This window comes from Lutjanus erythropterus, chromosome 7 (genome assembly GCF_056507025.1).
Source record: "Lutjanus erythropterus isolate fLutEry1 chromosome 7, fLutEry1.hap2, whole genome shotgun sequence".
Taxonomy (NCBI): Eukaryota; Metazoa; Chordata; class Actinopteri; order Lutjaniformes; family Lutjanidae; genus Lutjanus; species Lutjanus erythropterus.
This window is the reverse complement of record NC_139323.1, coordinates 4,774,959-4,801,459: the sequence shown is the minus strand read 5'-3', so window position 1 is coordinate 4,801,459 and position 26,501 is coordinate 4,774,959. Positions and strand designations below refer to the sequence as shown.

The 26,501-nt window shown below is 38.1% G+C and overlaps 1 protein-coding gene across 7 annotated transcripts in view; it reads left to right on the top strand.

The window, feature by feature from the left end:
• ptprfa (protein tyrosine phosphatase receptor type Fa) overlaps positions 1 to 26,501 on the top strand; it is a 467,935-nt gene that overhangs the window by 355,992 nt on the left and 85,442 nt on the right. For 4 of the 7 annotated variants that reach the window (XM_084722446.1, XM_084722450.1, XM_084722448.1 and 1 more), the window contains 5 exons: positions 357 to 938; positions 5,068 to 5,177; positions 7,787 to 8,043; positions 11,104 to 11,185; positions 23,063 to 23,275. In XM_084722446.1, the coding sequence (XP_084578572.1) occupies positions 357 to 938; positions 5,068 to 5,177; positions 7,787 to 8,043; positions 11,104 to 11,185; positions 23,063 to 23,275 (1,244 nt within the window). The remainder of the gene's footprint in view (positions 1 to 356; positions 939 to 5,067; positions 5,178 to 7,786; positions 8,044 to 11,103; positions 11,186 to 23,062; positions 23,276 to 26,501) is intronic. The other 3 variants (XM_084722451.1, XM_084722449.1, XM_084722447.1) reach the window with 1 other exon arrangement.

Sequence of the window (26,501 nt, the reverse complement as noted above, 5' to 3'; positions counted from 1 at the left end):
CGTGCTTGTCGCTGCATCTGACCTAACGTTGAAGATGTCGCCACGTTCTTAAATCTCAGGAAATACTTTAGTGAGTAAGATGTATGAAGAAAATATCATGACCTGGCTGCTCTGGTAGGTCAGTTGGAAGCGCACACGCCCGATGCTGCAGGTCTTCCCCGCTCTCTTCCCCATTTCCTGTCCATTTATAGCTGTCATATCAAATAACGGCTAAAAAGTCCAAAAAGGAATCTTTAAGAAAAATTGTTTCCTTTTTTCCTTTTTTCACACTTTTCATACACAACATGCAGCTCAAAACTTAAATCAGAGTCCAAGAATAAATTTGCTCATGTTGGGGACTGTTTGCTGTCTTCCAGTACCTGGAAAGCCCACGATGATGATCAGCACCACCATCGGGAACACTGCCCTGATCCAGTGGCAGCCCCCTAAGGAGATGGTGGGGGAACATGTGGGATACCAGCTGCAGTACAAGAGATCAGAGGAGGAAGCCTTCACTGTCAAAGACTTCAGACAGACAGATGATCATTTCACAGTCACCGGCCTGCACAGGGGAGCCACCTACATCTTCAAACTGTGTGCCAAGAACCGAGCAGGCAACGGGGAGGAGTACGTGAAAGAGATCAGCACCCCCGAAGACATCCCCAGCAGCTACCCCCAGAATCTGAGCGTGGTCGGCCTGACCGCCACCTCCACCAAGCTGGCCTGGGACCCCCCTCCCCTGGCCGAGAGGAACGGGAAGATCGTCAAGTACGTGGTGGTGTACCGAGACATCAACAGCCAGCACAACAGCACCAACAGCACCACGGAGACACAGATGACCGTCCAAGGTCTGCAGCCTGACACCACCTACGACATCAGGGTGCAAGCTTTCACCAGCAAGGGAGGGGGACCCATCAGCCCCAGCATCCAGAGCAGAACCATGTCCACCTCCATGCCAGGTGAGACTGTTTTACTGTAGCTTCATCTGACCACAGCACTCCATACATGACTCCATCAATTGGACATTCAGGGCTCTATTTTACTGAAATAAACGCACATGGGCATCACCAGAACATTTTTCGGTACGTTATTAGGAGGAATACAGAAACAGTAGATGATCAGAATGACTAATGACATGAGCTCGTCCATCCCCTTTAAGCAGTGCAACTGAAACGGAGGAGAAAGAGAGAGAGAGAGAGAGAGCTTGAAGTTCCAAAATTACAGTAAGAACATCCCAGATATTAAATTGCATCGGCTGCAATTAAAAGAAATAATCAAGCCTAATGCACAATTTTAGTCCTTATTTATCCCCCCCAAAAAAATCTTTAAAAAACATCTATGAATAAAATAAAGGTTTGAGGTTTGCCAGTTTTGAAAAATGCACAAGGTCAGTCACCATTAAAGCTGCAGTAGGCAGAAAAACTAGAAAAGCAGTTGACTGTTGTCATCTCCAGCAACAAAACGTAGGAGGCTGTCCGTCCTGGGCCGCTCCTGTCAGGTGAGCACGTGCAGATGCACACACTTCATGCACACACGCGACAGTTTACCAACACAATCGCGGCAAACGAGCACCAGCTGTGTGTGTGTGAATGTGTGTGTGTGGAAACCCACCAGAGAAGCCTCCTGTCTCATCTTTCCCCCCTTCCTCCTAACAATATTTGTTTGAGCATCAGCAGCTCAGTAGTTGTTGGTGCTGGATCTGTCAAACTTTGATGCACAGTACCCATATTTGTCTACTACAAAGAAAACTGAAACTATCACTAAAGCATTGAACACAGTTATGACAAAAATGAAAACTGAGTTCCACTGACTGAAGCTTGGATAAAACAAAACAAAAACAAAAGACTAAAACTCACTAAGACTAAAACTAAGTTTAACATAATACTGCTGGTGCACACATCAATCTTTACAGGTCTCTGCCAAATAAATCCACCAAAATTTGCCCAGCATCTGCATTAAGAGGTGGCTTGAGCAGGTTTAAACAGGTTTTTGAGCCAAAACGAGCACCAAAATGTCACTGCGCTGCCTAATCAGCAGAAATTCAGCTGCAGTTCTTGTCCCACCTCAGTGCAAACACATTCATTTGGAGCCAGGAATTACCAAACAGGTGCAGACACCAAAAAAGCACAGCCCAGCGCCCGAGGAAAGATGCATAAAATCTGTCTGCCCTGCTGCTGGCAGGTTATAGAGCCCTGAGTGTTTCCAATGCAGACTTGAGGGTAAAAATATAAACATGTTTTTTGTAGCTGTCATCCTGCAGCAGGTTGCATCTTCATCGGTATGTTTATGATCTCACCAGTGTTTGCAGCATTTAAAATTCAGTACTTCCACAGACTGTATATCTACAGCCACAGATCCACTCTTCTTTTCTTCAGTATATGCTGTGTCTCAGCTCCGTCTGGGACTGTCTCATCCACTGGAGGGGAGACGTGTCAGATGCTTCCGAAAGAAATGTTTATGGAAGCGGTTGTACGTTATACTTTATCAGACACGGGGATGTTAGACCCCATCCTTGAAGTCTTTTCTCTCGTAAAACCAAAAACATGTCAGATAAAGCTTAGGCTCTATCTTTGTGTTGATTATCCGAGTACGTTCTCAAGGCTGAGGGGAGAAAAACAGCCACTGCAGGTACAGCTGAGGACTGTGAAGTGAAACATCTCAGACTGGAAAACAAAGATTGGCAAGATGTACGGAGCTTTTATTTTGAACCTTTTTAACAGGATGTTTCAGTTCATAAGAGAGAAGGTTTCAAGGATGAGGACTAGCTAGATGGTTTGGTAAACATATGTCACTTTAACTTGACCCACATCCAGGGTTGGGAGGGTTACTTTAAAAATGTATTCCAATACAGTTACCTGTTAACCATTGTAGTCAGTAATGTAATCCAAGTATCACAATATTAAAGTAACTTTTGGATTACCTCAATATAAAATATGGTGAAATGTTTTAGACTAATACAGAGTTTTTAGGGCTGCAACTAATGATTATCCTTGTCACTGATAAATCAGTCAATTATTTTCTCAATTAATCGATTAGTTATTTTATCCCTGAAAGGTCAGGAAATTGTTAAAATTTCATTAAGTCCAAGATGACGTCCTCAAATGTCTTATTTTGACCATAATCCAGAAATATTCGGTTTACTGTCAGAGAGGAGTTAAGAAACCAGAAAATATTCACATTAAGAAGCTGAAATTTTAAATAAATATTTTTTTTAATAAAAAAAAAACAAACTCAAATCCACTGATCAGTAAATTCATCCTGTCACAATCTCGTCATCTGTGTGCTCCACATGTTTGAAGCTATTTTCCAAGTAATGCTTATTTTCATTATCTATTAATCTGCCAAGCAGTTTCTTGATAAATCAGTTATTTCAGGCGTGTCCAAACTATTCCATAACGGGCCGTGAGGCTGCAGGTTTTCAGTCCTGGAGCTGGAGCACACTGGGCTAGACTCATTTAATCAACTGATTTCAGTCTTCAGCAGCTGATTAGTGGAATTAGGTGTGCTGTTGATTGGTCCTTTATGGAATAGTTTGGACATGTCTGAATTAGTTATGTGGACTGTAATATGTCCAAAAATGGTGAAAAGCTGTTTCTAACGGTGAGTCCTCAAATGTCTTGTTTTACCCACAACTCACAGATATTGAGTTTACTGTGAGAGAGGAGGAATGAAACCAGAAAATATTTACATTTAAGAAGCTGAAATCAAAAGCTGAAAATGACTCAGAATGATTAATCGATTATCAAGGAGATGCAGTCAATTAATAATAGATTAATCGTTGCAGCGCTGAGTGTGTTATGTTCAGTGTTAGGTTTATTAGTTTGTTCAGCTGTTCCTGCCTTTGTTGGCACATAATTTTAGACAAAAAATGTTGAAATTTCCACCCAGTGAAGCATTTTTCACTAGAGGTCATTATAATGAATTGGCAGCTGTGTGTTTTTTATTTTAGAATCATAATCCTAATAATCTCCATTTTTATTAAATGTACTTGTAATCAGAACTGTAATGGAATACAGTTACCTTTTTTGTATCATTTACGTACAGATTATGTAATCTTGTTGCATGTAATCTGTTACTTCCTAAAGCTGCCCACATCACACTCAAGCTTCTATCAGCTTTTCAGGCAGCAGGTCTCCCACACAGTGGATGAAATTGTCCCAATTAGGACAATGGCAAGACCTGCTGAGAGCAGCAGACAGCAACAGAATGGAAGTGTTGGACAACTTGGTGCAGTCAATTAAACTCCTGCACTTAAATTTTACAGCACACTCTGTGTGGTGTGGCGCCACTCATGCTAGCTTGTATGGGTCTTGTAGTTCAGACGTGTCATGTGGTAGTTCTGTCTGTCATTTTTCACAGTTTAACCAACAGGTGGTCACTTCTTTTCTCTGACAGACTCAGGTTGGTTAAAGAGAGTCAACCAGGCTTTTTATTTTCAGTTCATACTTTTTAGAAGTTACATTTTTAAGACTGATATAACTGGATTGGTATTGATCCTGTGGAATTACAGTATATTAAAAAAAATCTTTTCTTTTTCTCTTCTGTTTTTTTTCATGTAGTTGTTTTGATAAAAAACAGGGGCTGCTTTAATGCTTTAATCCACTTAGTCATTATAACCACATTACTAAAGATTATTGATCAAAAATCTCATGTGCCAGTATTTGTTAAAGCACTAATAATCATCCTTACAATGTTGTCACAATACTGATACTGAGATATTTGGTTAAAAATATTTGATTTTGTCCACATTGCTCAGGTATATTATTAGAGACAGTGTGTGTGTGTGTGTGTGTGTGTGTGTGTGTGTGTGTGTATGGAGACAGATATGTTGATCCATTATAGATAATATATTGATTAGTGCAGCTTTAATGCATGTAATTGATTGAAATTATCACTGGAAATAATGAAATAATTAAATTGAAATGATACTGTGTCTAGATAATACAGGGTCTGTGCTCTCATGTTGATAATTAGTGCACAGTGTACAAATTGTTCTCTGAGTTTAGTCCTTCATTTTCTTGCTCCTCGTCAACTTTGAATCATCTCAGTCATGTCTGCTATTAAAGTAACCACCTAATAATCATCCAGACCTTCCCTCAGTGTTCACCAAGAACTTTGCTGTAAAGGCTGTGATGAAAACCTCTGTCCTGCTGACCTGGGAAGTGCCCGAAACCTACAAATCTCAAGTGCCTCTCAAGGTAAGATCAGACTGCCAGACAGCAGCTGCAGCACTGAACTCACTGAAAGAGTTTTCTAACCCATAATCCAGTCAAGTCAAGACAGTAGAGACCGGAGAATTATTGTTTAATAACCACAGTGACTGAATTCCCATAAAAAAAAATATTACTCATTCTTGAAAATTGGGACAAAATTTTGAGCAGTTTTGATTTTTACTCCTCAATTATGCTGGAAAATATATTTTAGAAGATGAAACTCTTGGCTGTTAAACCATGTAATGGGCCAACCTCCTAGTGATTTGATTTTTGTCATTAAGTGTCAATGGAATATCTGACTGAGTCGGCTTCTTATGGAGTTGACAGAATGTTATTTTTTTATTTCATAGCATAGTTGTACTGAGTAGCTATTTTATTTTTTAAAGTTGCTCAGAGTTCTCTTAATACTAATCAAAATACATATTTTTAAACCATAATTATTATTAAGCTTTGATTTAGAAGGGCTACAGAGTCGACGTGTTATGGTTGAGACACATCTGATAGCAATATTATTTAATGAATTTGTGAAAAATAGAAAATTTAGCAGTGCTTGATGAGTATTCTTGCTTTTTTAAACCAGAAAGTGAGACGGGAGTTTTTAGAGTATGGCTAACCCTTTTTCTGCCTGATTAAATCATGTTTCTGTAAAAATTGGAGTCGACAGAAAACTCTGACACAACTTTAAAGATCTAACACTTTAAGAAAAAATCAATTTCAAAGCAAAAATGATTATAATAGCAGTTTTTTTGTCTATGTTATCAGTAAGGATTGTTAGTTTTAACATGTTTTTTAATTGTCTGAAGTTGTGAATTCTTGTTTTCTGGCACAGAGCAAGTTTAGAAATTCAAAAAAAATAAACCAGAGCAAAATATTTTATAAATTACATGTATTCTACACATATAAAAATCCTTTTCACCAAAATAAAGGGATTAGAGGTGGAATAGGTGTTAATACATTTTAAAGTTTTATTTTGGTAGGACATGTTTCATCCCAGTTCTCATAAAAGTGGATATAAAAACAGCAACTCAATAACTAAAGTGAGGAAAACCATACAGAGGTTGTAGTTTCATGTTACATGATTTCAGTTGTTCTTTTAATTTAGGAACCATACATGCAGACATAAATTTGCATCATTAACACAATGTTATAATAACTAGAATAATGTTTTACTTCAATGAGATTTTTAAGTTACACAATCACTAAACAAAACACATACTTTGTGAAACTTTTTGCTCTTTCGTCCTCCCTAACAGAACAGCTGCTCTATAAATCTTTAAGAAAATCAATTGACACAGTATTAAAGTGTGCCTCTAACTGTACTTTATGACTGGCTATTTGTTACGGGACCTGTCTTTGTTGTCACTCAGCCTTTGGCACTGTGTGGCTCTGATGATAAGCTAAAGTACAAAAACAAAGCTTTATGACCATGGATCAGCTACTAAATATTAGTAAGCAAGTAAATCAAACTTTATTTATGTAGCACCTCTAATGAAGAACAATGAGTTGTGAATCAAAAGCAGAGAACACAGAGATCAGCAAGGTTACAAAGTTTCACTCTACTGTAAAACAGGAATAGGAATACAACAAAGTGAATTGGAGCCATAAATAACAGTGGTGTCGTATAATACTTAAATCAATAGTAATGAAAGTTTTCACAAAAGGCCAGAGAGAACAAAAAATTGAAAGATGTGTTTTAAAAGTTTTTGGGAATACACTTCACAATGGCTGTCTCTTCGAGGGTGAGACTAAAGTCATTCTCCTGTCATGTGCATTTAGTGTGGAGTTGGACTGAGGACGTAGTTAAGTGTCCAAAAAAATTGCTTTGCAGATGTCCTTTAGAAAAGGAAATATGTGGCCTTGTGGATATACCATGTGGACCCAATGCAAGAAGATTTGAACTGTTTTAAGACTGGAAGCATGTGGAAACAGCTGACCTGGCTCGGTGGAAAATGAACTTGATCAACCAACACCTCAAGCTTTTAGAGGGAGTTGTTGTTTGTAGAAATATCAAGGAGCAGTGACAGTGAGCAGCTTCTGGGGATAAATTCACGTTTAAGTTCTTGCACTTAAATTGCCATTTTATAGTTTGTTTTTTGTACAGATTAAACATCATGATATAACATTTTAATCAGGGAGTGTTAGAGGTATTGGTATTTTCCAGAGATGGGACCAAGTTATTGTTTTGCAGGTCACAAGCAAGTCTTCACATTCAAGACCAAAGTCCTAAACTGTGACTTTCGAGTAATGCGCTCTTCATTAAATGTAATGTCATTTTAACAGCCAAGCCTCAACTTACCGTTTTTGGTTCAACTTCCATTGTGAAATGAAGTTGGAAGTTTTTGTCAGCAGCTCTTTTTATACACTGCCTTACCTAACTCTGGATGGGAAAGGGACTAAGTGTATTTCCCATAATGTTGAACTATTCCTGTAAGGTCAGAAGGAAAGAAATAATAGTTCAAGGAAGAGAGACAGGAAGTCATTAATGTGTTACTTTATGCTGATGACATTCAACTTTTATAATGTGTGTTTCCAGGGCATAAATCTGTACAAACAAACAGTATCAGTGTCAGTAAGAGTCTCCATCCTGCCTGCAGATCCTGTACAATCAGCAGAGTGTGGAGGTTCAAGGGAACCTGAAGAGGAAGCTGATCACACAGCTGCAGCCAGATACCGATTATTCCTTTGTGCTAATGAGCCGGGGGAACAGTGCCGGAGGCCTCCAGCAGCAGGTTTCCATCCGAACAGCTCCAGACCTGCTCAAGACGAAACCGGCTCGATACCAGCACGATGTGGAGGAGGGGGGTAGAGTGACCATCACTCTTCCCAGGGTCCCTGCTGGAGCCCCCGTCAGGTCTGTGCTGCATGTTCACCTGAGGGGAAACCGAACTGAAAGAATAGGAAAGATTAATGATTTCTGAGAATCTTTTCTGTAAAATGTTTAAGATTATGAGTGTTTTGCTTGGTTGAGTGGTGCTATCCATGTTACTGAAAAGGAAATTGACTATAATTTTGGCATGTTAAATTAGCATTTAATGTTTTTTTGTCATGTATGATCACATTTCCTGCGGCTCCGGAGCTGCATGTGGCTCCTTAGCTCCTTCTCCTGTGACTTTGGCAAATGGAAATGAATAACAGTTATATCTTTAACATTTTAATCTTGATTTATCATTGCTGTAGGTCTATGAAAAAATTTCAAGGCAACATACTGCAATAGATTTTGAGTGTTGAGCCCAGCTCAGACTCTGAAGTTCTGAAAAAGTTTTACCAACTACCAACCGTTGTTGAGATCATTTTCATTTCTTCTTCGGACAAACTTAAATGTTTGAGTTTTAGAAACCCCTCAAAATTGTATTTAAATAATTAAGGGACAATGGTCAAAATTGTAATATTTTTAATTGAAACCATTTAATTTTCAAGCTTCTTCCTTCTAAAGAGGAATAATATATTATCTATTTAGAGGCTGGCAAAACCTTTTGAGACTACTGCCTTAACCTGTGTGTCTGAATGAGGAAAGGAGAAGACATAATGGTGAAAATATTGCACTAATTTACAAATTAAACAATTTGAAACGTAAAATATTCCTTAAAATATTTCTTCTAATGCAGTGGTTTAAATTCATATTCTAAAACAGTTTCATTAAAGCTGATCATTATTCTAGAAATGTTACTTCATCAGCTGCAAGAAACAGTCTAACAGGCTTTGTAGTCTGTTTAGGCCCATTATGGTTCATGATTTATTATTATATATATTATATACTTTTATTAAATAAAAGTATGTCAAAAACACCCCCCCCCCCCCCCCCTCTGATTTTTGGATAAATTGCACCCTGGGCGCCAATATAGGTCTTAAAGTTTAATATAATATCAGTATCTTCACTCTAGCTGTAAAACTGAGCCTCCTACAGCCTCTGACAGACAGTAATGTTGGACGTGGGCGTCCTCATGGAGTTGAAGAGGTTAATATGAAAATATTGTTGAGTGCAGCTTTTAGGTTAGTTGCATCCCACTACTATATTTAAAAGCAAGAAGTATGAAAGTGTATGAGTCTGACATTTGAAAAAAACAAAACTGTAGCTGCAGTTGAGTAGTGTTTAGTATTAAAGTACGGCTTAGGCGGCGTTGGTCGGTGCACCGAGCGGTTTGACAACCTGAAACAGCCTCAGCTCTCAGCAGCCCTGTGAGGCCGAGTCAAGTGGAGACACACGACGATGCACACGGACGATGTTTTTTTGTGTTAAATCAATAACTCAGGCCGAGCTTGTCTACTGCTGCAGCCAGTTCATAACCAACCAATTATCAGCTGCAGCAGAGTTCTTTTAGGTCGGAGGAGTTTCAAGAGCAAACAAACATTTGGTCCCACAACCCAACAACACCGTGATTTCAACCTCTAACCACATGGCCATATTAACAATAACCCTGAGCTCTCCTGATACCACAAAGCAATTTATTTAAGAGTTGAGCTTTAAAACCACAATTGATCAGCAAAGAGGATCTCAATGCAAGGGCCGCAATTCACTAAAAGGTTATTTTTTATTATTGCCCAGCCTGGTGAAGGAGACAGCCACGGCAAATTACTTGGACTTAATTGTGTTTCAAGTGTTTGTTTCTCTGAAGAAGTCGCCCACAAGTAAGCTGTAATAAGTGAAGTGGGACTGATGGGGAAAAAAGAAAACTAATACCATCTGCTCCAGACCAGTTCATCAGTCCCACAGCCGCACTTATCCCATCGGCGCTCAAGAGAGGGGACGAGGAGGCGTGAAATGTAAAATGTTTGGAACAAATATTAAGAAAAGTTGACTGAAATGAGCTAGAAAATTTCTGTTTCCTGAAGGAAACACGTCATTGCCAGTGTTGTGCAATAATGTGCTAAAAGAGCTCCGTTAATTATGTACTCATATTTTTTGAGAACATTGAACTGAACAGAACAATTTGCAATTAATGAACGTGAACATGAGCGACGTTCACCCCTGAGAGAGATAACAGCGCTCACATCACCAATGAGTGTGATCGCAGCAGAGAGAGAGACAGAGCGTGCAAATATGGACAGAAATGTCAGTGTGGTATAAAAACTTTGGTTGATCCTGCAGCCTCAAGTGTCTGAACCACACTGAAGTCTGGAGATTGTGTTACAGTGAGACACAGACTGATAGATCTGCGTTATTTTCGCTCTTCTCCTCTGTCTTGTCTCCCTCTTCATCTCCTTGCAATTCTCATGTATTATGAGGCCTTCAAATTGCACTTGAAAGTCGGAATTTTGAGTTCTCAGTTGGGAATAATGCATTCAAGAGACATGACGGTGTCTTATTAATGGCCACAAGGTAGAGCTATTGGGGCAATGCTTCAAAAAAAAAAAAAAAAAAAAAAAAACATTCTTCTGGAGCAGCTGTGTATAAAGTTTTATAATTGTATGAAATTTTAAACATTCACAAATTCTGTTGCAATCCAAATCAGCATTGAAGAGTCATGGCCTGTTAAAAACATCAGGCCACACCTTCAAAAATTTGATAACTAATTACAGACAAATGATAAGTGATATCAGAAAACATATGAGACGTTTTGTTCAGCGTCTTCTAAATATGATATGTACCAAATTTGGTGATGATTGGATGAAATATGTGCCAAAACAAGAAAAATGTGTTTACCAAAATGGCCGAAATTCTTGATAGGTGGAAATGGGCGTGGCCATTTCATTTGAATTGGCTTCATCTAAGGAACCTGCTGTACAAAAGTGTTTCTTCTACTCCTTATGGTTCATGAGTTCCTGGCCAAAACGTACATGGTGGCACTATTCAACGCAAGCACTTGACAGCATTCGCACACATAACTCTCACATTGAAGCTCTGTGTGTTTTGTATTTATTTATACATAATATATGTGTTTATAATGCAGTTGTGTTTGTGTTTTGGACACAGATGGTACTACATAGTGGTCGTCCCCGTCACCCCGACTTCACTGAGGAGGTGGGAGAACCCTGAAGACATGGACATACATGAGGTGAGTGCAGGGCCGCTGCTGGACATTTAGATGCCCTGATTGTAATAGGTTTGAGGTTTAAGGCTTCTGTTAGAAAATAAAAATATTCCACTAAATTTGTTTGTAAAATCACTTTAAACTCAATGCAGATAATTAAAATCCAGGACTATCTGCATATTTATGAATCACTGTACATGTACGCCATGTACGGACTTCAACTATATTAATAATTTTTGAACATATTTATGTTTCTCATATCAAATGATTGGTGTATTTCAGGTCTGTGAGTTATGAAGGAAAGTATTTTTAAAATGTAATAATTGCCCCAGGTCTCCCCTATCTCATATTCTGAGTATTCTCTTAATACCGAGCAAGTCTCTGAATATAATGACTTCAAATCACAATGACTGGTATGAAAGTCATTTTGAAAAAGTGTCTCATATTTTTTGTCATTTTTTTGAGATACTAACCCAGTATTTTGAAATACCAAACCATACGTTTATATTTTAAGACATTATTTTGACAGTTTTTCATTAATGACCTACAGGATCTTCATTCATAGAGGACGAGCATTACACGATCTATCTATCTGTCTTACAGAGACTCCAGCCTGCAGTGTAGTTCATACACTTCACTGATACAACACAGAATTACAGAGAAACATGAGGCTTTGTGATCAAATAAAGTTTTTATATCACATCAAGACTTTTGTGCATAGTCACACGCACTCATCCTGAACTCAATTTCTCTTGTGCACACTCTGCTGTGAGTTAATCAGTTGACGATCTCTGTAATACTTCCCGCATCCATTGTCAGGCTGTTTTGGTGTCCTCTTAAGCACTGCATATAGCAGCAACTCTGGGTGAGTGGACATGTGTTTGCAGTAGCCATGTAAAGGGGACAAAGTCTGTGCACACATTTGCTTTTCAGAAACTCACCACACATTTGAGGAGGCAAGTCTCTAAAAGCTGCTCCTGAAAAGGTCAACCACTCAATGTAAGACTTGTTATTTAAAGACTTGGTTCCTGGTTAAACTCAGGGTCAGTACTGGAGTTTGGTGTGCAGAGGCTATGGTTAAAGGTTCTTCTCCTTCTAAACTGAAAAACTGTTCCTCACCAAAATTCTTTATACAAGAGCCTCTTTTACAACCAGTACATATTTAGATGTTCTTTCCTTTCTCTTTCTCTCAGTATGAAGTTCTTCTTTTTACTGTAAGATACATTTGACATTTAAATGAAACCTGCCCACAAGTGGAGAGCAACAGACAGCCTATTATGGAGCTTTGGGGGCGTTGATTATTCGAATGATCAAACTTCAGTGACGCCACCTGTTCATAACCAGGTGGCATTCAGCAGTTTGACACAAGCAATTAACACAAGTTTTGCTGTTGAGACAGTTTGCTGAATCTGAAACATCATACTGATGAAACGATGAAAAATCTTCTTGTCTGGACACAGTGTGAACATCCCTGAGGCCTGTGTTTGCAGGGTTGGGTTGATTTTGATACAGTTATTACTTAGCCGTTAAAAAATTATCACAGTGTTAAAGAAATGTAACTTGATTACTTTCCGTTCCTTGTTGATTACCTCATTATAAAATATGATGATATTATATGGTGTTTTTAGAGCTGCAACTGACAATTATTTTCCTTGCTGATTAATTGGTGGTTTGCTTTCTCAAGTCACAGATTAGTTGTTTGGTCCATAAAATGTCAGAAAAATGTTGATCAGTGTCAAAGAATGACGTCCTCAAATGTTTTGTCCACAACTCAAAGATATTCAGTTTACTGTCAGAGAGGAGTAAAGAAACCAGAAAAAAATCACATTCAAGAAGTTGAAATTGTCTTTTTTATTATTATTATTAAAAAATTACTAATAATGATTAATTGATTAATTAATCCTGTCACAATTTTGTCATTTGGAAAATAGTTCCAAACATGTGGCAGACAAAGACATATGCCCACCTATTCTGTTTCAGGGGATTCAGTGTCCCCCAGCTCAAAAAACTTTAACTTTAACTTTAAACTTTAACTTTAAAATTAAAAAAGAGAGAGATAAAGTAAGATGATGTGGAAATATATTTCATAATTAATTATATGCCAATATTAAATCAGCTTGATCATTTGAAGGGACAACAATTGCCAATGAATTTTAGATTAGAAATACAACACTGCCCAATTTAACGTGACTTCTGTATAAACCAAACCCACTTCTGGTTGTCTGTCCATATACAGATACAGATACAGATAACCGCGGTTGAACAGATACAGATAATGGTGTCTTTGTGCCCCTCTGATGCAAATATGGAGCTGTAGCTGAATTACCAAGTTACTACAAAATGTATTTAAATTCTACGTTTAATTACATGTACACCACTTCTGCTTTGCTTTGTGTGTAATTGTGTGTGTGCTGGTAGAACATGTGATCCAGGGAAAAACAGGGACCTGCTCATGAAAAATAATGAGCCTTTTTCAAAGCAGCAGCAGAAACACAGGTGTTACTAACAACATTAACTTTGGCTCTGTTCTATCCAAGTGTCCCTGACAGTGTGACAGTGAGCCAGCATGAACAACACCAGGTCCTTGAAACTGAATTCACCCGTCATTCATTTTATTATTTACACCCGTGTTTGTCTCACTGTGACATGTCAGTGTGTCCTCTGTGGCTTAACACCAGTTGTGGTGAAAAACTCACCTGGGTGCCTTTGTCTCCAGGGAACACACAGCTGCTTGTTCATTATCATGGCCTCTAGTAAAAAAAAACATGCTTCCTGGAAATTTCGCCATTTTTTGTCTTTAAATCAATCAATCGATAAATAAATTGCATACAACAAAGGCAGGAACAGCTGGACAAACTAATAAACCTGACAATGAACATAAAACTCTGAGAGCTGCAACGATTAATCTATTATGAATCGACTATTAAATTAAAATCTTTTTTTACATTTTTTTTAAAAAAGTCAGAATTCTCTGATTTCAGCTTCTTAAATGTGAATATTTTCTTTCTTTTTTTTTACTGGAAATGGAAATTTTTTGAGTTGTGGACAAAACAAAACATTTGAGGACTTTGAGATGCACTGATCATTATTTTTCACCATTTTCTGACATTTTATCGGCCAACTATTAATCGATTATTGGTGAAAAAGGATTGACAGATTGATCGATAAAGAAAAATCCTCCCATCCCTGTGTGTATGTGTGTCCAGCACACATAGAGCAGGTCGATATCAGACATAAACAGGGATCAAGTATTGTGATTTTGGGGTCTCTGCCCAGCTGCCCCTTAACATGAATGAAATATCACTGTCATGGTCTGATCCAGGAAGCCTGTAATCAATTATAAGTCCCTGAAGAATGCACTGCACTAATTGTTTATTGCACATTATGATCTTACCCCATGTCATTTCATGTAGCTCTGCTCAGCCTCTGTGCTGTGTCTTCACAGCCAACGAGACTAAAAGTCTAAATCCCCTTCAGCAAGCCTGAGGCTGCAATATTCATTACACACAACAATGTGAAAATGTTGGATGGGACAAACAACATACTGATGATTTATCTATCCTCACAGCCTTGCTGTGGGGGGGGCTGAAAATATAATGTTTGACCTCAGGCTGATGAGCAGAAGTGTTCACCAAACTTTAGTGGGGAGCATTAATGTGCTCAGAAACTGATAAAGAAAGCAGCATTTTGTTTTATGTAATATGTTGTATGTAACTGGAAAGGTAAATGATAATAAAGATAGAGCTCGACAGAGCTTCAGGCAAGTCGACAGGGTTTAAAAAATTATCATGATCTGGGTTCCTATACATGCATGATAGTCTGGCCGAAGGTGTTTTAGCTCAGTGATGGTGCCAAAGAGAAAACTCATCCTAATACCAAACTGTGGACCTGATCCTGGAAATGTGGATATTTCAAACATGGACATGAGGATTGTGATAGTTGAAAGGCTGAGCATGGAGTCACCAAAAGGTGATACCACCAACATTTACAATGTAATTTCATTTTAATCCAACAATTCAATATCTTCTTTATAAAGTTGAAAGTTGGATCTGAGGGTAGCAGAGGAGTAGAAGGAGGAGAAGTTTTCCGTAGTGTTCCAACTGTAAAGGGCTTATTCCCTGAGGAGCACGAATCTGCCCAATAGAGATTTAAATTTGTTGGGCGATATAAGTAGAAAAGGAGGCCAGATGCTAAGCTCAAAGATTCTAAATTGACACACCACATGGTTTGTTACACAGAACCATCTGGAAAGTCATGCTTAGAAACTGTTTGGAAAGGGGCAGGCACTTTCAAAAAACACTTGGCAGGTGATTAGATGAACCATCTGTGTGTTCCATCTAACACAGGCTTAATTTCAACCAGTCAGATCAACACTTCCATAGACACTTCTCGCTGGCATCACACATAAAACCACGCCATAGCTGACAGTAGTCACTCCTAAGATGCTGATTGGCTGCACCACGTTTAGTGTAGGAACAAACAGATAACTTGAAGCCTGGCAAGATGGATTATGGCATGATCTTGCAAATCTAACTGCCTTGCAAGGTAACCAGGATTTTACCTCTAAAGGGATATTTTTTGCATGGAATAGACCAAAAATGTCATACAGCCCAATATCCCTTTGGGACCTTGGTTACCTATGTCAAATTACATCGCACAGTAGCTATCAAGATAACTGTACAGAGATACATCTCTGTTGATGAAATGACAATGCCATTCATCAGAGGGAACTGTCAAGTCTTTGCACTGAAGTCCCAGGTCAAGTCATAAACAAGTTCCAAACAAGTCATAGTGAAACAGTGAGTTTCCATCTTTATTGATTCACGAAGTTTCTGAACTGCTAAGCTAATGTTAGCTAAGGACTGATTCAAGTATGTTAATGTCAGCTTTGACTTACTGTTTTTGTACAACTTAAAATGTCAAACAAAGTTGAAAGTTGTAGTGTTATTTTTTGACCTGCATGACCTCGCCGTTTTTTGAGTGACCAAACTCATATTTGGTTCTTTCCTGCAACTTGATTGGATGTCGATGGAATGAATCGATTCATGGATTCACACTTTTTTAAATAACAGACTTTTTCATGTTTAGGCTTGGGGGAAGGTGTCAAGTAGTTTCATTTTAAAAGGCTTAAGTCCAAGTCAAACCATGAATCACTGGTGTTAAAGCCCAAGTTAAAGTTGCGGGGTCTAAAGTGATAAAGTTTGAGTCAAGCCTGATTCTAGTCCAAATCATGTCCGTCTCTGGCATTCATAGCCCCTGCCATTATCAGGAAACTGCGTCTCTTTCCAGTTCCTAAAAATCAAGTCTCGTACCTCACTGTTGGTTATATTTTTTGGCATTTGGAATATTTCTCATTATTTTCTGAATTAAATTAAATCTTTTTGGGAAATTCTGTTTCCATTCTTACATGAAAAAGCTTTGGAAACCTATCTTAAATGTAACAAAAAGGGCTCCCAAGGTTCCTACAAATGTGGAAGGTCTGTCTGTACCAGTAACTCTGATTTATTCTTTGTACTGAGGTTCTATGAATACTCACAGTGTCCTAGCAGGCTGATGGTTTTGGCCTTTGCTAGTCAACAGCTTCATCAACTTGTTATGAAAGTAATAGTTCCATTTAAAGAGTCTGTTTCCCTGAAATATAATGGTAAATGATGTAAGCAAGATAATTCTCTGCTTTGTGTAAGGCCGGCATTGAACATTCTGTTATATAAAATGATATCTTACATATATCATTATCAGATTACTTTTTATTATTGTGTTCTCCTTGATCCCAGGTGCAGTTCCTTGACAGAATTTGTAGGTTTGGAGGTGCAGTGCTGCACCTCCACGTTGGCAGAGTGCCTGATTTGGGGTCTCATCTCTTCTTTTCCCCCTCTGTAAAAGATATGGTGCATGTTGAGCTAAAAAAAAAAAAGATAGTTGGGGAGGGAATATGGTGAGTCTTATTGTTAGAATAAGTCAAAAATGACTTGAGGGTAGGGCAGAGTTTATTCATGGCTGACCTGAATTTGGCTCTTGATAAATATGAAAAACAAGTCTTACACAAGTTCTCGTATTCAGTTTGCATCACCGCGGTCTCAGATCACCTTCTTGGATTATGTTAGACTTCGCTCTGCAGGGGTGGGAGATTAAGTGCTGAGTCATCCCTGTTACTGAAATGTAAAACAACCACTGATGAATGCAAGGTGTCACCATAAATCATCAAGTTTCAGTTTGTACAGACAGCAGCTCTAAAGATGGGCTCCTTCACTTTTCCTTCAATTGTATGTAATTACCCACTGTCAGTAAGTCCATTAGCCATTGTTTTAGTCCTTCACTTTTATGTGCTGCCTAACCTACAAGACAACTTTTGTCTCGTAGGCAGCTTTTGGTGTCATTTACAGAGGATACTCACTCTAATGAGAACTATGCTGGACTCCCTAGAACCTTTTAGTTTTACTTTATATAACCTGACTAGGGAGGTCGTATGACACGATACGATACGATACGATACGATACGATACGATACGATACGATACGATACAGTAACATAATGATACCAGACAATACAGTACGATATGATGTTATACAGTATGATACAATACGATACAGTACATGCAATACAGTACAATATAATGGGCTGCCATATGATACAATATGATACAGGTTAATATGATACAGTACTGTACATTATGATACAAAACAGTACAGTATGATTCACTGTGATAGTACAATAGGATACAGTACGATATGATATGATGCAATAAGATACAGTGCTATACAGTACAGTGTGATACTTTGTGATATGATACAATACAGTACAGTATGATGTGATACAATTTTATTGTCACTATACACTGACATTCATTTTGTGTAGGGTACACAGTTGCAACATAAATATACAGCTCAGATGTACAAAAGACCAGCATGACTTGCTCTCAGTCATATTTTGATTTCTCCATGTAGGCACAGATGATGAAGGATGACATTTGCCAAAACTGTCCAATCAGTGAGCTACCTGTCAGTCTGTATACTGTCATGTTTACTCCTCTTGGTTTCTTGGTTAAAAGTCAATGTGAGCATGAAGCAGACCAGAACAGACATGCAACAATGCAGAATGTTTTCTTGTGGTGCAGACCAAATGAACCACACTACAGGTGTAAAAACACTCTAAGGCCCTTTTCACACCTGCCCTGACTGGTCTGGACTTCAGTTCGATCCAAACCAAAATCACACGTGTGAAACTCTTAACCAAACAGCCAAACCTTTCTTGAACAAAATTTGACTGGTTCTGACTGGTTGGTAGAGTAATTCTTGAACAAAAAGACAGGAACAGTCTGAGATTAAAAATGAGTAGGATCATTTAATGAAAATCTTGAATGCAAAGGAACAGGTTACATACAGGAGTCTGCAGTGTAAGTGTTCGAAGAAAGAATGTTCACACAGGATTTTTATAATGCAAAATAGACAAAATATAACATTCTTACTAACAGTCTCGTGACAGCAAATGGGTACGGTGTCCTTGTAAACGAAACAACTTATTCTGTTACTCTGTGGAATGTCAGTTTCTCCTTTCAAGGATGCAGCTTCTTCTTCACATGCTCACACAACCATGTCTATGTACAGCATAGTTATTTCAATTCATACAGTTCAAACAGTATATAAAGTATAAAATCACCATATTTTTCTAACACTGGTTCAGACAGATTTTTGCATGACAAGCAAATTTGAACTAGTCTTGAGTATTGAGCTTGAAGTTGGTGCTGCTGGTGGTAGTTCCATATTGATATTATAACCCATGTTTACATGACGTTTACATGATTTGCATTTTAAAAAAAATTGCAGTTAAAATGACAATATTGTGCATAGATCACTGTGGAAGCGGAGCCGCAAAAATGACTGAAAACACTGCAGAATGCATGTCAGGCCAGTAGTTGGTGGTGTAACTTTGTAATGAATCACCACAGAATAACATCACGCACCTGTGCACAAACGCTTTCTTCTACAGAGTGGTGAGGACAAACAAGAATGTAACGGGGAATATATGCTCGAAAACGGATCATTTTGTCAGCATGAACACTGAAGTGGTGTTGTTACTCCAAGTGACCCTGGACTATAGTAGACTCTGTAGTCCGCCATTGTTTTTGTTGTCTTCCTACTCGTACATGGCTATTTGACTGAAAACGTAAGACGCATGTGTGTGACATCACCACATGACATTTTCACATTAGATGCAAATTGCCAGTTTACACAGAGATGGTAATGGTGGTGTTTTCGAAAGATTATACTCTGAAACACAGTTTCAGAAAACACAAAGTTTGAGTTTTCAGGACCTAAAATGTTGTTCTTGTGTGAACGAACGGCCAAAACGCAACAAAGATTTGCCATTTTATGCTGAAAACGTTGTGTAAACAGCATCATATTGGCAACAAAATAAATGTTCATTAAATTCTCTTTCATTCATCCAAACTGTGATAGAAGCTCCCCACCGAATTCACAACATGTCAACATCTGATGCAAACCCATTTACAAAGCAACACGTCCTGAAGGTGATGACAGCAGGACGTATGTATGTGATGGATTTTTCTTTCATGCATTCGCTTAATTGCAGTGTGAAACTAAAACTAACCAGATAGAATGCATACATTGAAACAAAAATGTGAGCCTTAGTTCAGACTTTCAAATGTGAAAAGGTCCGATGAATTAGAAGAAGAAGAAGCAGACTGAGAGTACGGTCAGATAGAACCACTGACACTCACCACAGGGATGGATCCACTCCATTCTCTTGTCAATGCAAATGTAGTTTACTGTTCCTTTGATAAGTTTTGTATTTTAGTTGAACAAAGCGAGTCTGTATGGAGTTTGGTTGAATCTAACATTGCATGCAGGACAGGTCTGGGGTGAGGTTTCTCTTCCTCATTCCGATCACGGCTCACTGATTTGAATTGGTGTGATTACAGTAATATTTGGTGTCTAGACTCTGACCTTGTCACTCCCAACGATGACAGACCGAGCTCAGCGCAGCAGGAAATGAGAGCAACAATAATAACCCTCCGCAGGGGAGCCCACCCAGAACCTACAGGTGGATGTTGGGTTGGATTTGAGTCTTTTGAAATTCTGTGAACAGCAGCGGCAACAACAAGGGACATGATGGCTGTAATTACACCGGTCCAATCAAACAATGACCATACATCATACAGGCATCTCTTGATGATTTGGTTTGTCTCTCGTCAACAGTCACAGTGAAAATTACCAAAAATAAAGGCATAAAAAGCAATGTTTCAATGTCCACATTACATAATCCAGTTACATGTAATCTGTTACTCTAGAATCTGGGGTCTATGGATGATTGAAGCTTCGCCACTGACTGACTATTTTCCCTGCATGTCAGTGTCACCTTGAACATTGATGAGCGGCAGGTAAATGTGACACTAAGATGATATGAAGGGAACAGCTGGTGGAGGAAGATGTCACACACAGAGAGACACACACACACTTGGAAAGAATAGAAACAGCTGAGCGTCTGTAATGAAGTCATGGCCCTCTGGACTCCCTCTGAAGGCCACATTCAGTCCCGTCCAATCATCAAGTGTCTGGTATCGTCCAAAGCGCACCAGGACAGCACTTTAAAAGGATAGTTTTATAAGCCGCATGTGTCTTCACACAATAAATAATAACATATGTTGTTACTATGGATGCATTATGAGAAGATGGACCCCTGTATGTAAAAGACCCCACCACATATGATGTTGTCTTGCCTCTTTTTGTAGTTGTCCATTTTGTGTGTTCTTGTAGTTTTGTGACTCTTTGAGATCATTTTATGTGTCTTTATAGCAGTTTTGTGTCTCTCTATACAGCTCATTGTTTTGTCATGTTGTGTTTATCATTCTGTATCTCTTATTGCACACCTGTACAGTTATTTTGTGTTGCTCTGTGCCCCTTTTTACTCATTTTGTGTCTCTTTGTGGACATTTATAAGGACATTTGTGGTCGTTCTGTGCCTCTTTGTAGTTGGTTTGTGTCTCTTTGAGCAACATTTTGTAGGGGCCCTGGCCACTTTCGCCCCTGGGCCTGTGCCTGGTAGTCCCATTCAATAATCCATTCATTATTGATACCTCAAATAGATTTTGGATTGACCCATAATGATGTTTTAGAGCTCAGTCAGTAAACTGAAGTTTGAAGATTAAGAGATTGAACCTGAACCACAGTAAAGCTTTATATATGGTACTGCTCCACTTGTGCAGTGGTTACATTATTGAACTGGGGTCTGATCTGAGCAACGCTAAGTGTTCTGAGAATGTAATTACACTAGATTGATCCTAAAAAGGGGAATTAATGTACATATCAAAGCATTTATACTCACGACCTTACTATGTCCTTCATGTGAATCAATATAGTCATTTTTACTGTCTGTCAAGACTGAGGAGTAGACGAGAGTAGAGGGGGATTTCTCTCTGTTTACTGTTTCAATATAGATTCAGAGAATCACTAATATATAGGACTATTTTCAGAGAGTGGAGCTTTGATCAGACTGCTGAGACATTTAATGCAGAAGCATCAACATAATAACTGACATTTTTCGGTTGCTTGTTGACAAATGAATTATTGACCAATAAAGGTTCTGTGGAGACAGAAAGACAGCATGGATTGTACACGCAAGTGTCTTAAGTTAAGTTATGTTTATGGTCAGATGCAAAGCATAAAGTAGTGTGACATAAATCAGCCTCACTTAAAGATGAAAAATATGTTTCTAATAAATGTTGAACTGTTCTTTTAACTATATTTTATTTGACAGGCAACATGTAAACAGGCTTGGGGAGTAACAGATTGCATGTAACCGGATTATGTAATCTGGATACAAAAATACAACTGTATTCAATTACAGTTACAGATAAAAAAAAAAAGATTGCAATTTTAAAATAAAAAATAATATCTTACCATGCACACAGCTGTCAATTCATTATCATGACCTCTTGTGAAAAAATGTATCACTGGGTGGAAATTTCAACATTTTTCATCTTTAAATCAATCAATCAATCAATACATTGCACACAACAAATGAAGGAACAGCTGGATGAACTAATAAACTTAACAACAAACATAAAACACTTAGAGTGGCAACCATTAATCAATTTTTAATCAAAAATTAAATTAATCTCCATCTACTCTGATAATGAATTAACCACTTAGAGGGATTTTTTGTGGGGAAAAAAGTCCAAAGTCTCTGATTTCAACATCTTAAATGTGAATATTTTCTGGTTTCTTTACTCCTCTCTGACAGTAAACTGAATATCTTTGAGTTAACAAGACATCTGAGGACGTCATCTTGGACCTCGATCAACATTTTTCACCATTTTGGTGAAAAATCAATCAATTAATTGATGATGAATATAATCATTAGTTGCAGCCCTACAACACTATATTAGACTAAATAATTTCACCATATTTCATATTGAGGTAATCCCAAAGTAACATAAAGTAATGAAGTTACATTACTGTGCTGTTTTGATACTTGTATTACGTTCCTGACTAAATTTTTGAACAGGTATTTAGTAACTGTATGGGAATACGTTTTTAGTAATGCTCACACATGTAAGTGTTTGTTGCCAAAACATGTGAGAAAGTTTGTCATATTGTCTGGAGTCTCACATCAGCTGAGGACGTGTTTGTTGAGGAAATGTAACACCCAACATGTGAATGAATGAATATTGAAAGTGGATCAGAATTAAAAGCCACTGAAGTTGGATGAGATTGGCAACAACAAAAGCCACTTGGGAGGAGAAATAAATGAAGCAAAATAGAAAAAAAAAAACCTCCTACAGAGATCAATTTTGTGGTGTCAGATTGTGTTATGTTGCACTGTCATGCCACCTCCTGACATGCCTGTTCCTGTTGTCTCCTGCTGTGTGGTCCCTGCGGCAGCTCCTGGAGGCCGGCGCTGACAGCAGTCTGCAGAGGAAGAGGAGACAGAGCCAGGACTTCCTGCAGCCCTACATCGCTGCCAAGCTGGACACTCTGCCTGAGACCTTCACTCTGGGTGATGAGAAGAGATACAACAACTACTACAACAAACCACTGCCTGGTCAGCAGCAGTACCGCTGCTTTGTTCTGGCTGACCTGATGGACCAGGAGACTGTGAGTCACCTCTATGTATTTATAAGCTTATTATGAGCATTTACACCACTTTAAATACATATGTATGGACCAGATGTAGGACATACTTAAATACAAACTCATATATATACTAATACTGTACTTCAGTAAATTTTTCAGGTATCTGTAGTTTAAATGAGTATTTACTTCTCTGACAATTTGTTACTTGTACTTCCTACATTTGAACACAAATATCTTTACTTTCCACTCCTCACATTTTCAAAACAGACTTGTTATTTTAGTTTTAATGCATTTGAGGGGAATTTTTGATTATTTCTATTTTACATCATTGAATACGACCTTTATCACCACTCCGACTGATTTCATCTTAAATGGGCGGGACAGTAACACATGGAAAAGATGATTACTTTGTGTATCCATCCTGTTTGTGTGTCACACACAACACATGTAGCAAGATGTAAAACAATGAAACAAGATTAAAAATCAATCTAAAACACATAAGACAAAACTGGCGTGAAACACGATGAAAACAATGAAGACGTAACAAGGTGAAAACAACGTAAAAGATGTAACAGGACAAAGTGACAGAAAACGTAACAAAACAAAAATGATGATAAAAGACATACGATGAAAATGATTTGAGAGGACATGACAAGACTAATTTGATGTGAAAAGACATGAGTCAAACTACGTAAAAGATGTAATGAGACACAATGACCTGAAACACATAAAATGATGTTCCAAGGTGAAAACAATGAAGACATAATTAGATGAAAACAACGTACAGTAAAAATGATATATCAAGAATCAAACATCTAAAAGCTGTAACAAGATGAAATGACCTAAAACACGTACAATGATGTAAAAGACGTAACAGGGTGAAAACATCAAGGAAGTAACAAGATAATGACCGAGACAAAACAGACAGAGAGAGAGAGTTGGAGAAAAGGTGAGGCTCAATCAGCTTTACACAGAAACACTCAGTAAAAATGTCCTTCAGAGGACGACTGTTTACTTTTATACTTTGAGTACATTTCAGAGCCTGTACTTTTTCACTTTTACTGCAGTTAAGAAGTTGAATCAGTACTTCTACTTTAAGTCTTTTTTTACACAAGTACCCATACTTCTACTTGAGTAAAGAATTTATGTACTTTTGCCACGTCTGGTATGGACTTCAGAGGATGGTGCACTTTTGGTCACAAGTCTCGTTGGTCAGATGCGGTGCAACCACAAGGCAGTCATCAGAGGTGGTGGATATATCAGAAACAACAAGAGGTTGGTAATAAACTCCAAATATAATTCATTCAATTTGTCAATTCAGAATATTTAAGCCAGTTCTGGTAAATTATGTTGATAAAGGCCCTTTAGAATGAAAAGCATCCACTGAAATGTCAGCTACAGTGTGCCTTCTTCACAGCTTAAAGTGAGAATGTCATTATTGATTCCTGAGCAACCAGATGACACAAAAATGACTACTATATTCATACAAAACAACACAAATGGGGTATTATTCCACATAGAGTTAAACTTCCAAAGAATTCTACTTCCTGTGGAAACATAGGTCAGCAGGTGATGACATGGCTGACATGCTGCTCCACACCAGGTGACCCTTAAGACCAAGAAAAAATACTTTGTAAAAATAACTTAACATTACCTTTGAATTCATGGATATTAAATGCTAGGAGCCAAATCTAACATAGCAGAGCTTTCTTGCTATTTATCTGCAAAATTGTCATTTCCAAAATAGTTATGGGTGTTGCAGTAAAGATCTTGTGTTGTTGTGGAGATAATTTCAAGGCAAACAAATGATCATTTCAGTATTATTTAACCTCGAGACTAATTGACATACTTTTGTGTCTAAGTGACTAATGGGAACAACAATTTTGGACACTGGTCCAGTACTGAGCAAGACCTCAGTGTAGTCCAGCTAATGTAAACAGTAGGTTACATTTTTACCACTTAACATTCAGATATGTTGTCATTCCTGCTTCATTTTAGTTATTAATATGAATTTTATTTGCAAACATAATTCTAACACTTAAGTAGAAATGATTTATATATAAGAATTATAATATCTGTCATAAAAAGCAACATATTTTCTTTTGTGTGAAAGAATACAATAGGTTCTGTCTAAATGAAGTAAAATATACATTTTAAATTATTTCAGTATTTATAATGATGCACAAAGCTCGATGAAAATACATTTAAACTTTTATAGAAAATTAATTTGCAAATGTATATGAACAAATGGTGAAAAACATGAAAAATCAAACATATTCCAGATTAAATCTTAATGTCTGCATGCAAGTTTGAGTACCTTTTTGTATTTATTACAAACCCTGATGCTCAGATTAAAATTCACAGTAGTTGATTTTTACTGATTTTGGAGAGTCAAAAATGCTCGTAGTTAAAAAAAAACCCTTAAACGTGCCCTTTCCCCTTTATCATGTGAGTCCGTGTATCCTGTCCTACAGTGTACCCCAGAATGTGTTACCTGACTACTGATACATGTTCAAACGATCCAACACATATTACAATTCACTGCTCACACTCTGCTGCTCAATCGACCGGTTACAATGTGGTGCTCACGCTGAATGTAAACACGGAAACCCCAATCAGTTTGTTCCGTTGAAAAAACTCTGGCAAAGTTTTTTTTCGAACATCACACCGTCCTCAAAAAAAGGCAACATTACTTTGTGAGATTCTGCTTTAAATGGAAAAGCAGGAGGGAGAAAGATTAATACGAAAGTGCAGATGTCTGGGAGAGATGTGGACAGTCTGCTCCGTCTGTCCCGCCATGAGGTGAAGTTTTATTTCACAGTCGCCCACAACATGTAAAATACGGCTGCAGTAATATTAAACTCGTCCCACTGTAGTTCATAACAGATCTCTGACAGCAGCCACGTGGGAAATCAGAACAGCTCAAAGGGCAGACAGCTGATCATAACTCCTGACCTGCCTGAACTCCACCTGATCATCCACCTGCCACATCGTCGATCGCTCTGGGAATTAATCAGGCGCTGTGGCTGTGTCCTCAAACTGAACGTCAAACAACAGCATAGTTCTGATTCGAAAGTTAGGCAGGGACGACCAGTTCAGGGTTAAAGGGACAGAACTTATCCATAGTCAGTGTGTTAGCTACCGTAGATGGCAGTCGACGCATCAGCAGTTTGGAGAAGCAGCAGGAGTGCCGGTGTACGAAGCTAAACAATGTGCTGCTGTGGACAGAGACAGCTGCTAAACCAGT